The sequence below is a fragment of the Anguilla rostrata genome, chromosome 5, assembly GCF_018555375.3.
Source record: "Anguilla rostrata isolate EN2019 chromosome 5, ASM1855537v3, whole genome shotgun sequence".
Taxonomy (NCBI): Eukaryota; Metazoa; Chordata; class Actinopteri; order Anguilliformes; family Anguillidae; genus Anguilla; species Anguilla rostrata.
This window is the reverse complement of record NC_057937.1, coordinates 40,141,443-40,158,394: the sequence shown is the minus strand read 5'-3', so window position 1 is coordinate 40,158,394 and position 16,952 is coordinate 40,141,443. Positions and strand designations below refer to the sequence as shown.

At 51.4% G+C, this 16,952-nt stretch overlaps 1 protein-coding gene across 16 annotated transcripts in view; it reads right to left on the bottom strand.

Moving 5' to 3' along the window:
• Nucleotides 1–16,952, bottom strand: part of LOC135255262 (neuron navigator 2-like) — a 194,369-nt gene that overhangs the window by 61,495 nt on the left and 115,922 nt on the right. For 15 of the 16 annotated variants that reach the window (XM_064336200.1, XM_064336201.1, XM_064336190.1 and 12 more), the window contains 4 exons: nt 15,914–16,080; nt 6,483–7,599; nt 5,101–5,219; nt 1,650–1,758 (listed from right to left, as the gene is read on the bottom strand). In XM_064336200.1, the coding sequence (XP_064192270.1) occupies nt 1,650–1,758; nt 5,101–5,219; nt 6,483–7,599; nt 15,914–16,080 (1,512 nt within the window). Of the gene's footprint in view, nt 1–1,649; nt 1,759–5,100; nt 5,220–6,482; nt 7,600–12,057; nt 12,245–15,913; nt 16,081–16,952 lie in introns of those variants that run through there. The other variant, XM_064336204.1, reaches the window with a different exon arrangement.

The following is a 16,952-nucleotide window of genomic DNA, read 5'->3' as shown; positions in this document are numbered from 1 at the left end:
ATAAACTACTGTAAGCCATTCAACCCATTTCAATATAAAAGTATTAGCTAAAGAAAACTGATACATTGCAAAATGAATGTTTCGCACACAACAATAAGGCCTGCAGAAATGTCACTAATACACCTACTTTATTAACTTACAGCAACTGTTCAGGTCCCCTGCTGCTGTAAGTTAATGAAGTAGGTGTGTGAGCAACATAATAGTGTTAAAAAACGGGCCTCTAAGCCTATGTTGGGATGCTGCTGTCTGTATGAGAATTTGAAGAGACACTGTATGAGCCCCGCTGACAGCGAGGGGGGGGGCTGAGGGTCGAAGCCCATCGGCCCAGCGAGGCCGTCCGCAGCCCGCCGCCGTCTGAACAATGGAGCCGCCGGCGTCTCATCCCATTCACACGCCCAGCGCAAGATGGGAACGATATTTAACGCCGCTTCAGAAACCCTCCTCCCTCCGGGACAGTCCTGCATCTTCGCTTTGTCTACCGGAACGAAACGCGCTTTGTCCCCAAGTCGGGGGGACCGCGGGGGGATCCCCCTCGGGCCGTTCCGGGACCATTTCAGGGACCCGTCCCGGAGCGCCGGGAGCCTCTTTCGCGCTCGTCACGGGGCGCGGAAAACCCGACGGTCCATTCGGGTTGGGGTGGGGGGGGAGGAACGACGTCGAGTCGTCTGCCGTTATCAAAGCCAGGGCACGAGAGCCGGTGTCTTTCCCCTTCCTGTGAATTCGCCCACAGTTCTGTGTGCTCCCGTGAAACTTCCCCTTCCCCAGAAAACGCTCCACTTCAATCACTTCAGAAAGCCGCTCGCGCGGACAGAACCCGTTGTACTTCCTCTTGCCCGCTTGGAGCGCTCCTCTTTCCGAGCACAGAGGTGGCGCTGTGACGCCCCGGCGCCGCGGGTGCCAGGCACGGCCGCGACGCCGACCGCGCAGCACGCGGCGGCCTCCCTACCACGAAGCGTAGCGCGTAGCGCGTAGCGCTTTCCATTGCAAATCACCGGAGCCCGGACGTTAACATTAGCTCCACCGCCCCCGCGGGAGCAATAAATTCCACCCGCTTGTCTAAACAGCGCCTTTCACAATCCGCGGCTAGTTTAGCTCTCCGCCGGGGAGGTTCGCCTGGGTAATTTAGCGCCGTCCGCGGCGGGTAAAGAGGACTGTTATGAGCGTGCAGCGGTGCAGTACCCCTCCACGGTCTCCACACACTGTAAAAGTATCGCACGCGGAGGACCGGGGAAAGCCCGACCAGCTCCGCCCCGCCGGGTAGCTACCCGCCTGCACCGTTCTCACACTTAGCCGCGCCACAGGTTCCAGGGCCCACCCGTCTTCCGAATTCTAGGACTCGAGAAACTGCGCGGTAGGCAGAAATCTTAATCGCCATCAAAACAAAAAGGTCCAGCCCAAATAGTCTTGAACATTATTTTCCTGGCACCAACTCTTTCAACCCCAAGCTCCAAACATTATGACAAGAGCGGGGATTCTGATCCAGGCTCACATGCGGAAGGCATCGATTACACAGAACACGCACGCGAAGATGAAAGCTGAAGCAAAAGATCAAAGCGATTCAAAGAACTTTAAAAGTCCTTGATACTCTTAAAAGTCCTAAATTTGAGGACTTGAAAGGGGTCTTGTGGAGCAGGGGGGTCCCTGCCTACCTGTGTGTGATCTGGGTCCCGCGCAGGCTGGACATGGTCTCCTCCAGGTTCTGCCGCAGGTCCGCGATGTTCTTGACCGTTCTTAACCGCCGGGCCTCCGGGTCTTCACCTGGGGAAACAAAACGAAGCGAACACACGCCGTCTGTTCAGCTGGGTAAAAATCCACCTCCGCTACACCAGCTTAACCGCACCAGGAAAAGGCTTCCACAGTCTGCCTCGAACGAGAGCCGCTCTCAGAATCCATGGACTCAGGACTGGCACCCAGAAAGCATTAAAAAAAACAGAGCGCAGAACAAAGTGGCTGCCCGGACCGGGCCAAACGTCAAGCGGAAATTCTAAACGCACCTTTTCCATTCAAAACCCGCCGACCGCAAGCTGCCCTTCCTCAGGACGACGCGCTAAACCGGCTAGCCTGAGCGGAGCTGGAACGTTCGCCCGCGCGTGCGCCCGGCGCTGTAAGCTGGCCGGCTCCGAGGGCCGGGGGATTAGAAGTCACCCGTTCGGTTAGGAGGGGGGCCGCGAGGGACGGGCGGAGGCGGAGGTGGGGCCGGGGCTCTGGGAAAGCTCCCCGCCGTGCCGTGGAAAAGGAGGGGAGCGCGCGGAGGGGAGCAGGCATTCCAGCCGTTTGGAGGAACACAAACGAGCCATTCAGAGAGCCCAACCTGCCCTTTTACAACCGCCATAATTCCTCAGTGGCAGTTCACAAGGGCCCTTTTTTTTTTTTACAGAGTTTCCCCTTTGAGGAAAGCTTTCTGCATCTCTTCCCACTTAGTCCTACCTCCCCCTTTTTTTAAAGTTTTTCACTGTGAAAAGAAATGAAAAAAAATCAAAACAAAAACGCTTTTTGAGAAGGAAAATTGTGATCGTGGCTCCAGTACTTACAGGGGCGAATGTACTATTCCTCAAGCAAAACAGGGTTCATCTTTACCGAAGCCTTGCTATAAAGAGCGAGGAGCTGAACAGGCAGATTGGTTCAGAGGTGCAGCTGAACATTTAGCGTTAAGGGGGATCGGCTCGCTCGCGCGCGCTTACTCTCGTGCCTCTCGCAAATGTCCAGCACGGTGAGGAGGACCTCCTCGTTGAGGCGGGCGATGCCGTCCCACACGCGGGTCTGCTGCACGTGCACCTGGTAGAGGCGGCTCCGCCCTGACTCCTCGGCTTCGGCCTTCTCCCGCGTCGCCCTTTTCCCAGGGTGCCCTGCTGCGCCTCCCTCCGCCCGGCTCCCCCCGGTCAGGGTGGGGATGCGGCTCCCCTTGGCCCGGCAGACCCCGCTCTGGTGAAAGGAACTCCCCGCGGCACTCTCTACGGGGGGTTCGAAAACCCCTGGCGGGTCGTCCCGGGTGCAAGACGGGTCCGGGGCCTGGCGCACGGGGGTGCCGGCGGCGGGCTGCCGCTGGGGACCGGTGTGACTGAGGGCCGGCACAGACCTCCCTTCTTCACCGCCGGGGCCACTCTCCTGTTTCGGTGCTCCCTGCTCAAACATTTTTCTCCTCTGCAAAGCGGCGACGGGAGCTCTCCGGAACCTTCTTGCCAAGCTTCTCGGCACTGCTGAAAAGTCTCTGCTGCCTCACATCCTACTGCATCCCATGGTCTGCGTTTCCTGCTCTGCACACAGCACACAGCCGAGACTCGCTGCTCTTAACCATGGGGCCCGCAGAGGGACCAGCCCGTGCTGAGGCAGCACCTAGCTCCCGTTCAGCTAGCCTGGGAATGATCTCCTCTGCGCTCAGTGTTCGCTGACAGACAGGAGAAAGGGCCAGGCCAGCACACACACAGACACAGAGACACACACACACACGCACGGCCCGGCCTGTGTGAGGAGCCTTGGCAACAGGGTGACATCAGCGGCCTTTAACATGCAGATTAGCCCCTCTCCGCTTCCATTCAGGCCCGGGGCCTTTCTTCCCGCAGGGCGCCTGTGCTGTGTGAGGTGGGGAAGGGGATGTGCGGCTGGGGGCCGGGGTGGAGGAGCGCCGGGTCCCCCCCCGCCCAAACGCCAGCCACGGCGCTCAAAAGCCCTCGCCCCGCGCCCTCTCTGAAGCCCCTCTCTGAAGCTCTGGGTGTTAAATCAGCTGCAGCGGCTCAACGCGGCTCTCCGCAGAGGTCACTCACGCCATTAACGGCTGTTTATGGGAGTCAAACAGGGAGATGTGTGTCATTAAGAGTCGATCCAGCGCTAAGCATTCTGCAGCGGTCACACTTTGGTTCTTAGGGGAAAATAAGGCTTGTGGGATTTCCTTTTTCGCAACGCTCTTTCCCCTCCTCTGGTTCCTGTGATGCGAGGGGTTGTTTGATGGCCTGGTGTGGCACGAGTCACGTGCTCTGTGCAGGCAGTTTACCACAGAGCTCTGAGAGACTTGTTTTTCTTCTCACCGAACCGCTCAATAATTCACCGTCGGCCTTGGAGTTTTCACTAGCGCGTGAGCAAAATGCCCCCCCCCCCTCCCCCACATTTACCTCAGCTCTCAGCTTTGCACGAAGGAACAGGAATTTAATGAATCTTTAATTATCTACCCCGGAGGCTGCAGCGCCCGAATAATGTGATAAATGTAACGTAACTGTCGCTTGAGAGCGCGCATACGTGCGCGTGGAGGAATCCGGGGGGGAAATGACATCACCTCAGCCTCGCTGACACGTTCGGTGATTCATCCCGAGCCTCCTCCCCCTCGCACAGATGCGTGGATGTACGCGAACGCACAGAAGAGACAAAGAGAGAGGGAGAGGAGCCCTGCGTCCCTCCTCCCACACATGCCGAGCTCTGCGCTCCTGCGCTGGCACAGCCGCTAGACCCAGCGCCACGGCAACGAGCCGCCGGTCTGCGATGAACCACCTCCGTCCTCACCTCACACGTGTCAATTACAGGAAACGGCCTTCAAAGGCCCCGCCCCTAATACTGAGGTGTATTGGAGTACACTGAATAAACGTGTTTAAAAACTCATTTCTAATTAGTAATTTCTACACAATTTTGAATGGAATTTTGCAAGGCGCTTTTAGTACATAGAGCATCCTAATCGAGCACCAAAAATAGATATGATTTAAAATTGTGAAGCTGCCTCAATCAACAAAATGCTCAGCGTTCGTTTCTGAGAATCATACATCACCTGCATAAAAATGTAACATTGAAAGGACTTTTCTCTGTAGTTGTGGCCTTTTGCCTTTCCAATTTACGGTTCAAAGATATTCAACAATCTGATGAGAATATTTTCTTTGTTATTAGTTTTCTACAGGGCACAATAACACAGTGTTACAGCAGTAAAATGCAATTGAGTTTAAAATGTAAGCACTGAAGAAAAAGCACTTTTTTCAAAAAGAAACTCTCGTTTAATTTCAGGCAGACTGAACATGACCCTTAACTGCAAATTAATGAACAAGAACAAACATACAAGACGTCACACCAGCAACAGGCAGAACCCAGGCGGGTTTGTGGAGGTGAAGCAAACTAAAGTCCTACCTGCGAGGTCCTCCATGGAGGACTGGACGGGCTTGCCGAAGACGACCGCGTCCCCGCTTCCTCCCGACCCCGCCTCGGTCGCCGCCGCCGCCGTCGTCCCCGGAGCGTCCGTCTGTGACCTACAAACGCGAGGCGGGAGAGAGTGAGCGAGGGAGGGAGGGAGCGAGGGAGGGAGCAGGCTGGCGGGACGGCGGCCCGCGCGGGGGGCCTGCATTATTCATCTCCCCGCCGCTAGCCCGGCTGCGCCCGTTAGCCTGCTGCTTCAGCGCGGCGGCGGCTAGGAAGCCTCTCCTTCCGGAAATCTCCGGCAACGCGCCACTAGAAGGGGCCCGCTTTCCGCCGCCCTCCGGGTGAGGCTCTGGAACAAAGGGGCGGGGCCTGGCACGCCGTCGGCCATGTTTTTATCGTTTCGGCACGACGCCGCAGGTCTACTCCAGCCTGGGATTCGGGCCTGTTTGGTTTTTTTGTAAGGGACCGCCGTTAACACCTTCTGACAGGCTAACGGAAAACAGTAGCGTGGTATCAGCAGAGGGGAAGGGGCCCAGGCCCGCGGGCGTGTGGAGGTGAGGGGATTCGGGTGGAGGAGGAACCTGACAGCCTAACGACCGGTTTCAAACGCCCCGTCGTCGGCCAGGAAACGCACGAGCACCTCAGGGGTTAAAATTAGGACTCCTTAACACCGCTCAAAATGGCTTAACAAAGACTAGCACAAAGGGCACTCTCTGAAAGAGAAAGAAAATGGCTCTCCCTTGATATCACAGCACAAATGAGTACATTAACAGTGGAATGGATTTAAACCCCGAGACAAGTCATTAGTAAGAGGCAGAAAACAAATCATTTAAAATAATGACACTTTCTATTAAGGAGATGGAAATCTCAGTCAAAGCGCCAGTCTAAATCAGTCTAAAAGGAAACATGTGGCAGGGTCCTCAGGGTGAGGAAGCATCCGGCATTTTCCGCACAAATGAATTTGGTTTGAGGGCATCAAAGTAGTGAACACATTCCACTCATTTTTGTCATTTTTGCAGATGATAATGAGCTCAAGGATTTTTCATTAACATACAGAAAGGGACTTTTACTGTCAGAACAAGACTTTCTCTGTATAACCTTCACAATGTATTAGAATTCACAAAATTTCTACTTTTTATTGATTGATTTTTTAAAAATGATTTCGTGGTTATGCTCTGGAGCTCATCTCCTTTTAAATGTGAAATATCGACAGAAGTGACGTCCTAGGGCATACAGCAAATCAGCTCTGACAGCACTGCCCATAAAACTCACATGACCACAGAACAACGCATTACCACAAAATAAACCACAAGTCTTACAAGAGCTACTGCGGCTGCTTCAGTTTAACAGTATTAAGTCTCAAAGGGTCGTACCTGTACATGAAGGGGGCGACGGTGGCAGTGTTGGGGTGGCTGTATTGCTGCTGAGGATGAGGTAGTTGAACGCTGACAGTGTTGCTGGCCGTCGACTGTGTTGTGCCCGCGCCGGCCATGAGGGCGGCGCCGCTGGGCTGCTGGGCCTTGCCCTCGGTGGAGGCCAGGCTGGAGGAGGAGCTGGAGTTCCTGCCGTCCAGCTGGCCCTTGTACAGGGACAGCCCCCCGCTCAGCCTCATGCTGCGCGGCCGCTCCCCATCCTTACCAGAGGAGGGCGCCGCCGAGGTCTTCCCCGCCCCGGAGGCCTTGGCTCCTGGCTTTGGTATGCCGCTGTGCGCTTGGGCCGAGCCCTCCTTTTTGGCACCGCTCGCCTTGCCCCCCTTGGGGATAAAGCTGGTGATCTTCGAGGCCTTCCTCTGCTCCGCCTCCTGAACGGGGGCTGCCTCCTCCTTCGGCCCCTCCTTCAGCTCCGCCCTCTCCGTGACGGACACGCGCTTGGAGGCGTCCTTGGCTTTGTCCTTCTCCTTGGTCTTGTCCTTGTCCTTCTCGGCGACCTTCAGGGAGCTCTTCTTGGTGGTGAGGGCCCTGCTGAAGGTGCGCTGGGCGATGCCCTTCAGGGCGATCTTGGGGCTGCTGGAGAGGGCGGCGCCCGTGCCGTTTACGGGCCGCGCGTTCCCCTCCGCCTCCTCCAGGGGGTCCGTGTTGGAGCCGACCTCCGCCTTCTCCGCGCCCGTCTCCCGGGCAACCGCGCTGTCCGTCCCAGCCCCCCCGCCGGATGATTTGGATCCCCCTTTGCTGTTGAACAGCTTGAGCTTCTCCAGCATGGACTTCTGTGGGACTGGGGCGGCTTTTGGGGGGGTCTCGACGGGCGGCAGGGACAGCTTGGGGGGATCCTGCTTTACGGAGAACATGGAGGTGGTGGCGCTGTGCTTGGCGTTCAGGGACTTGCTCCGCCAGGGCTTGCTGGAGGAGCTGGGCTGGGGGATGGCTGAGGAGGAGGAGGAGGTGGAGTTGGTGCTGTTGAAGGTGGATGTGCTGCTGGAGGTGCTGATGGGCCCTGAAGGTGGGGCATGTTCAGCCATCCCAGAAGACTGGGTGTTGATACCCTCTGGTGGCTCTGTGGAATAAAAACAGAGACGCTGGTCAGAAGTGAGACACTTCACAGCAGTTACAAGATCCCCATGCAGACAGGAACACCGGTCAGCACTAACCTGCACCTGTTTCATCATTCTACACATAAAGATTAAGGCAGAGGTCAGGTGTGCAAAATTACGGTTGAAATCAAAACCGGACAACAGATCTCCAGGAACAGGATTGGGCAGCCTTGGTCTACCATATCCAGGACAAGGACTGTCTACCAAGAGTCGCAATACCCACCAAAATAAGGCTGAAAACTGAATGTATTTCTACTGCTGAAACTGTTATCACATAGTTTTTTACCCAGACCACAGACCAGAAAAACATGCTGTTGCAAATAGCCTACCAGCTATATACGTTTAAGTACGCTATCGTCATTTTGATATTCATTACCTCCTTGTACATTGAAAGACAGAAACCAGTTTATACACGGCTACCCGATACCTGTGGTTTCTCTCAGAACAAACAACCAGCATCTTTTACACATTTGAGCTGTCTTTACCTCCTCAAGCCCAGCACAACACAGCAGTGTGCAAGAAGTCACACCATGAGCATAAAGACCTGAGTGACAGTCTACAAAAGCAGAATCAGTCATTTTCCATAAGGTGTAGTTCTTAAACTAAAATTAAAATGCTCAAATATACCACTGCAAACTGATCATATCTAATGAATTCAGTCCCAATGAAACACACCACACTCACACCAGCAAAAGCTAACGTATACAGAAGACTGAAAAAAGCTTAGATCTTAAGATTCAATTCTATCTTTCCCATTAGAGGGTCATTCAATACAGCCTACCTTTCACGGTCCTGTGTAATACACTGACTCAAGCAGCTTTTAAAAGTATCAAACTCTGCAAGACACAGTACACAGAAACACCTCCCTCTACCCACACACCTCCACGCAGGAGCGAGTCGCACACATCACACAGCTGAGAAAGCCCTGCTCCCCTCATGACCAACTGCCTGTAACGGCGGGCAGGTGGTTAAAAATTCAAAAACAAACTGCCGGCCAGGGTTTGTGTATGTTCCGTGAGAGCGGCCAAGCGGGGCGTAAATCATCAGGGGCTGCCCGTGCGACCAGCAGCCCGGCCGCTGACCCCGCTCCGCTGAAGAGAGCCAGACCGCCCGTCGCGGAAAAAAAAACGTCCCCCGGGCTGGACGTAGCGTTCCCATACATGTACATGCGCACGCACGCTGCCTCGCCGCCAACCGGATCGTCCCGTGCCATGAAATGTACGCGTCAACAGCAGGGAACCCCCGTTTACGGGGGGAGACCTTACTTTCATTGGATTTACTCCTTAGGGTAGCCCAGTGCATGCTTTATCCCACGAGACCGTGCATATACATATACTCGCAAGTGCATGCGCTCTCATATGCAGGCACATACATAAACACACAAGAAAAAATGCGAGCCTACAACACTGGCGGCTGGGACAGTGCCGCCCAAAAAAAAAAATGTTTTTATATACTCGTCTAACTCCACTCTTAAACCCATCTGTCCAACAAACACAGGAAAATTTCGCCAGTCATAACACATAACATCTTCATGCACATGGCTCTATAACTAAACACAAGCATTCACACACATAAACACAGGAATGGAAGGAAAAAGATTTCCTATTAGATAATCTAAACATATTCAAACCCTTTTTCTCACCTTTTTACTGCAAGGAGCAAGAGCCGTGCGAGCAGGCGATACGTGACCCGACAAAACTGCTTTGACATTTTTGCTCTTGATCTTCTGAACGTGCACTTCCCACAGTTCACTGGGGATTAGAGCAGTGTTTATTCAGAGCTCAGGTCTTTCAGCGCATTGTGTTCGTAATCGCCCGCTCCACCTTTAAATAATTAACAGGCCTCAATTACAAAAACCCTCAAATTGCTGGCTTCCTCCCCTTTTCCGAGCTCCCATCAAACGGCGATGCAATTTGCAAACGATTAGAATCAATTAGCCGTGCCAGCTTGCAGTGAGTGGGACTGATGGCTGACGTCCCCCTGCGTAAACACGCTGATGAAAGTCGCCATTACCTTTGAGGTGGATTCGGAGAGCTATGTGTGATCCTACAAAGTGGGCGAGGGCCACCATCTCGAAGAGCCAGGATGCGAAACAATGACATTTGCGAGGGTTGTCCGGCCCCATACGCCCTGCAATTCGCTATTCCCTGTGATGTCATACGAGGACACCGGAGTACAGTAAAGTCATCTCGGCTACAGAGACGTGACGAGAGTAAAACAAGACGCTTGATGAGAATAGTCACCAGTCACCTTTTGGCTTCTTTGAGCACTGAAGCGAAGACGGTCGCGGTGTTTACCGTGTTTCAGCCAATCTCAATTAGGCGTGCTCGTGACCGCTGACCTCGCGGTCAGGTGCTGTTCACAAGAGTAAAGCACGCTCCCTGACAGGAAGGCAAAGACTCCACCAAATGACCGCCCCCTGCGGGGCTGGCCCGACCCGGTCGCTCACAACAGCATGTTTTAGTGCTTAGTGCTTAATCGCTCAATTATTATCATTATTGGGCTTCATTTGAAGGGAAGCAAATGACAACAGAGCGGCCCCTGAAGAGCGGACCGTAACCTCGGCCTCTCCCTCACCCAGGGTGGGGGCCAGCGGGAGACGGGGGGGGGGATGAATGGGCTCAACCTAGAACAGGCCCTAGGGGCCAATTCAGGAGTTTCTGATACCGTCGGGGGGGCCCGGACTGACTGACTGACTGACTGACTGGGGCATCCGGGGGAGTCCCGGTGGGGCTGCCCCACGGACCGGACCCCGTCTCGCAGGTCAGACGCAGGAAGATTACGCCTGTCAAAAGCGATCAGGCACACCCTGCAGCATGCTCCGCCACATCAAAGCCCAGGATCTCCCCCCCGAAAATAATGAATAACACCAGGGTTACCGCTTTAACACGGGACATGTTCTGAGCTCAGAGAGAAGCACAGATGCCTGAGCTCATATGCTTAACACTTTAATACTTTTTCTTTTCTTTTCATTGGCCTTAGTCTGTTTCACAAAAGCTATATTGTTCTCTACGGAACCCAGAGATAATGATGGACAAACATTTTCGACAACATTTCTGTAACGTTGTCACAATGCTATGTGCTAGCTAGAGGATAACCATTTATAGTCATCATGCTCTAAACGCTGACTATTTACCAAAATGTCAAAAGTTTGTAAATCCAGAATGAAAGCTTGCACATGTGCTCATTCTCCAACAAAGAGCTTATCTTGCAACCATGTGACCGTTAATTTGTTGAACTGTAGCTCTTCATCAGTTTGTGGTTCTGAAAAATACCATCACATGATTGAATAAACTTTTTTTTTTTTGCCCTTCTGGATTTTTCATAATGCCACAATTCGACCTCACCTTGCAGCAAGAACATTTGTACAACAAGCGTGTACATTTATTCTCTCATACTATTTACCAATGTGACCACTGCACAACAATAGCACCAAATTTACAGTACTTGTCAATATCTAAAGATAGATGTATATAGCGTATTGATTTCAATGTGCTTGTGTTTGACTGCAATTCATTTCAAAAACATATCTTATGAAATACATTGTGAATAAAATGAAGAGAATAACATTACATGCATTTAGAAACCTTACAGAATTCAAATGGGGGTTTTAGAACAACAGACTGTTTATGAAGTCTCGCCAACTAATGATGTCTTAACAAAACTGCTCACAAAAAAAGTAGCCCCATCTCAGCCATTGAGTCCTTTTAAACAAGTTGGACAGCCTGCTCTTGTTCTGAGTCACTGTTACAACTGTTAGAAAGGTCCTCCACATGAATAAACACAAATAAAACAAGCAGAGCTAAGCTGCCGCTCCATTCAGCGGTCCGCCTGTGCAAAGACAGCCAGAGCCCCCGGCACCGCACTGCTGGGCTTGCACAGGGCCCGGAGCCAACGAGCGAGGAAGCGCGACCCGCTGCACTGCAAACACAGACGCGCAGTCACGGCGCTCAGAGCGCTTTAAACACTCTCTCGCTTTGCTTTGGCCAGGGGCACCTGCTAAGCAAGGCGAGAGAAACAGATTATGAGATTTACTGGCTGTTCAGCTACCACCTGCATTCAACATGCACCCTGCTTTTTAAAAATCTTTTCCAGAGGCTGTTTTGAGTGACAGATCTGTGAGTAGATACAAATCTTAATAAACAACCTAAGCAAAAGTAACTGAATGACAGGCTGCACAGAGAATGAATGGTGAGCTGTTTTCTGTTGTAGTACAGCGATCACCTGATTAACTGGATCAATGCTACTGTCATTGTACAAGCAGCCACCTGAGTGGACATATTCAGAAATAACAGAATTAAAAACATTACTCTCTGCTTCAGTCAGATATTGATACACAATCGCAATTCGTAATGACCAATGACAGGAGAAAACCAGGTGCACAACCACTGTTTCCAGAAAGTGAAGAAATCAGAACTTACTGGGCGCAAGTTCTTTTGCAAACCTTCTGTGCAGAGATTCCAGCAAAGAAATTTAAGAGCTGAGTGCAGTCCAAGAGGGTTGAGAGCAGTCCAAAAGCTGAGCCACACACAACGTTCAGCAGCATGAAAAGATGAAGAGACTCAGAAACGAGCAAACATGAGCCAGTCAATCCAGAGCCCTCCCACCTGTTTAGACAAAATATAAAATGCCCTCCTCTTTCCTCCTCTCTCCACCTCCCGTTAGGAGGGGCCACAGTGGACAGCAGGGAAAAATCATCCCCCCCCCCCACTCCTCCCCATGATGCGATAAGGGAGGCAATGATGAGCCAGTCAAACTCATCCAGTCCATAACATCACAGGCTTTCACATGCTAGGAGGACAGGGGTCCGGTGGCTGCTGCTGGGAAGATGAGGCCAAAACATGAGTGACAAGCACAGGACCAGTGGGACAGCACTGCTCGCAATCTACATTAACCTCTCCCTCTCTCTCTCTCTCTCTCTCTCTCTCACACACACCCTGCCCCTCTCTCCAAACCAAAACTACTCTAAAGCTTAATCAATGCACAATGAGAGCCTGGTCACACTGCATACCATAACTGCTGGCCTCTCAGCCACAATGCACATACACGCATTCTCTCTGCTGGCATTACTGAATAAATGGTATACAGACATGTAACTATTGCTACAGCATAGACATAGACTCTAGGCATCTTGGTTAAGGAGCTGTAAAGGACACACCTGTCTCTTTCTTTGCTTCCTTACCCCACTGTGGCCAGGATCAATGTACTCAGTCTCATGTACTTAACTGAGTCTGAAGATGTAAATACAATGTAACTGTATATGAATTCATCTCCTTACCTCTGTGAATGCCTTTTATTTTAAAATGACTTGCAGCATCCCTTTTGCAGGTTTAGATGATCAAAAAGGCTCCTTGTTAAAAAATGAATGGAAGTGTAGGGATGATCCAAAAATGTCTTTGAAATAGACACTAATAATAAAAACCACTGTCGTCGCTTGCAAAAACTGCTTTGCCACTTCATCTTGTTAGCACGTTTTGCAAGGAAAACAAAGTAATTTAAGCTGTGATACTGCTTTGGGCATGATTGCAATTGCACATGCAGCCTTTGCATGACTAAATTTTGCAAACCAAGGTATTCATTTTTAGAATGTTTGGTATTTCAAAGACATTTGAAAAGATGAACCTTAGCCGGATCTTCATTGTGCACGGATTTCCATTCACTGTGAAACGAGGCCTTGGGAAGTCTTTTTAATGGACTAATCAAATCTGCAAAAACGCCGCAAAGAGCGGTAGCTGTCAGGCGAAAAGACGTTTATCGAGACAGGATAAATGGATTAACGTTTTTTGTGCGAGCGACGCTTTTAAAATTCACAACCAAACCCTTACGGCGACCCTACGCATGAAGGTATGAATGCAGCATCGCTACGCAGAGAGCAGCAGCTCAAGGTCCCCGCGTCCACGCGCCGTCCTCCGCTCTCGCAAATCTCACACAACCCTGACTGTCAGACCTTGTGGCTGCAATAACACTACAAACAAGCTGTGGCCAATGCGGTTTGCCGATTACGAGCGCGCGGCAAATTGCATGCCACTTACCATTAAAAATAACAAGCACGGAATCGGAATCGCTAATTCGTTTAATTACAAGTAGAATTCTGGCGTGAAGAACAATACTTCATCAGAGAATTAATTAAACAGACTTGCGACAAGTCTAAAAAAAATGTAATTCACCCTTTAGACTTTTAAACTTAAGAAACAGTATATTTGAGTGACCTCTGATGTTACTTAAACCACTGAATTTAAGGGGGAAAAAACAAGCCCTAGACAATATAGCCTTGACTAATATTTAACTGTCTTAACTGCAAGATTTAGGGAGATCGGCAAATACATAAGTGGTGAGCTTGATTGAGGAAAAGGAGCCAAAAATAAACCCAACTAGTTCAGAGGTCAGGCCGAGGGTCACTGCTCCGGGGCCCGAAGCCTTCGCCGATGCCTGGAGCGAGAGGCCCTCGGTCTCCTCATTCTCACCATGCTGACGCTCGCCGGGGAGAAGCTGCCCGCGGTCACAGATCGATCTAGCCTGACCGCTCCAGCTCACGCGCACTCACTCACAAACGCACAACCGGACATGCGGCGGGACAAGGGGCAGAGGAGGGAACACAGAGCGTTAGCTACCTAGTCACCGGTCCACAAGAGGCGCATCAAAGCATCCGGTCCAGTTTGACAGCCGGTTCATCCAGAACAGTGCTCTTCACCACTAGCGCTTAGCCCCTTGGTTTGCATTAGTGCTATGCATATCTCTACAGAAGCCCCCTCAACACTATATCCCTGCTCCGTATGGCTCCTGTGCAGGGAATGAATGTGGGAGCCGCGGAGGCCAGTTCCTATAGAGATGCGCGAGTCCGGTGGGCGGCTGTCCTTTCCCCATTCTCCGGTGATTTCCAGCCCCCTCGCCCGTGTCTGTTACCACGCCGGCATGAGCGGCGCTGTCGCCGGCCCGGTCTTTACGGATAAATCACCGTCTCCGGAAACAGCTGTTCGCCGCAGCCCCGCACAGCGTTACCAAGCGACAGAGGGACTTAACCCTTTGCTGAGCTGGATTTGCCCCAAATATGAATACTGCACTAATCAAGAGGAGGTTAAAAGACAGCACAATTCGAGCTTCTACACAACAGCGCGTACAGAACCTGAGCTCCCCAAAGTCAAACATTCCATCCCATTAAAAGTGGGACACAATGCATTGTGTCTGTCCTATAGAATTGGTTCCCGCATAAGACTCATTTCATTAGTTGATGCTTTTTCTGATTTCCTTTGAATGATATCCAGTGTGCTCTACTGACACAAGTCAAATTTCACAATATTCTGTGGTTGCTGAAGCAAATACAAAATTGAGTAAAATAACGAAAAGCTTGCATTTGCAAAATCGTTACATTCTTTGTGAATCTTCTTAAATTTTATTTCCAAGACACATGAGTTTGTTTGATACAAGGACGCAATTGAGTTACCGCTGCCTTCTTCATCAATGCCCATGTTTCGGCCCACGTTTCCCATCATGCCTCACACCCACTCAACCCGTGCGCGTTCACCCAGTGAGCCGAGGTCATGCACATTGCCTGTAGTATCGCACATGTCTGGGTGGAGTGGAGAACGCCGCCTCCCAAGTTTGCTTATTGAATCTAGAAGAGTCTAAGCAAAGCTCTGCCTGGAATGCCAGAGCAAGTTTTCCCAACAGCTCGCTTCCCCGCTCAGCGGAAATCCAATCCGCATGACTGTAGGGCTCTCGGTGTACGTTTTCAACTCAGGTGTCAGGAAATAGCCTGCAGATGGGGGCGATCCACAGATTAATGGACAAACACTTGGCCCTCCTTGCGCTAAACCGGTTGAACAGGTCGGAGTGTGAATTAACAGGAGGGCCTGACAGGCCTGGAAAAACCCAAATCCATCCTCCCGCCTCTCTTCATGTTTACACGCACGGAAACCTCCTCCGTTTGCGTGCGCGACCAGGCGCGGTCGAAAGCGGACCACTTAGGCAACCTTTGGCTACGAGAAACCGCCAAGAACAAATTATAGTCGCCCTGCATTCCACGCTGCCGTGAACCCATTAAAAATCAATTCACAGCCAATCGGCGAAATTAAAATGTAATCGTATGTTGAGCTGCCCAGAACCTCATAATCGCAACCTGCAGGTTCGTAATTGGATATCGACCACAAAACGAGGGAAACCAGACACGAGAACGACGGCGGGAAAAAAATAAGGATGCCGCGAATGAGAACTCTCGGGTTTTTGCGAGCGCGCTGTCGGAGGGAGGGGGGGGGGTAACCCCCAAGGCCCGGGACTCACCTTTCTCGTGGGCGCTGTCGGGCCGAGGCGGGGGCTTGGACTTGTCGAAGCTGTTGAAGCTCTGGCTGCGGCGGTTGCTGTTGCTGGCGCTGGCGCTGGCGCTGGCTGGGCCCCTGGGCTTGCTCTCGCTGCCAGCAGCTGACATCCTCGTGGTGGGGCCCGGGAGCCTGGGGTCCCGCCCACACGACAGAGAGAGCGGTGAGAAACGGGAGCCGCCACTCACCCGACACACAGACCCCGCCCACTGGGCTCTGATTGGCACCTGTCTGCCCGCTGACTCGCCGTTAATCACGTGCAGTCACAAGCCAGGTATCTCTCGCAGTCCCTAGTGCTCTGATCCAAGTGGCTTTAGATTATGAACAGTTATTGTTATTGTCCCATTTTTTTAAAATATAAGTTGGGCTACGAAATCAAATTTTTCACTTAATTAAATTAAATGCACGATGCATATATTTATATTTCAGACAAGTCACATAGATCTTATATTAGGTAGATGGGGCCTGCTAACTGGACTCTGTTATTAAATAAAAGCTCTCATTACATTATTCAGTGAATACAGTCAACAAGGTATCCAAGGATGGGCTGTCGTTGCTGTTGATCTAGTGCTGAGCGGAACATCTCTCACACATAGCTGTTCATTTTCTGACTTAGGCAGTGACACCATTTTTCCTCTATCATCCATCAATGACCTTTTAACGGCGTCCTACAATGAATCTTATGCATCTAATGAAACATCTTATCTTGAAAGGCTATTCATTCATTCTTCACCTTTGAACAGTCTAATCACTTCTCGTCAACCAAAATGGGGTAAATATTGCTGCATCCATTCAACCAACAACTGAATCACAATCACAATACAGACACACCAACTGGCATTAATTCTCATTGATAAGGTTCCTGTGCAAACTTTCGGCACGTCAGCATGTGTAATTACCGTACTTAACACTCTCGATACAAGCAAGACACACACACACACAAGTTGGAAGATGACAAAAGAAGTGCCAGACAGAGGGACAATGTTGAAACACAACAGTGAGCA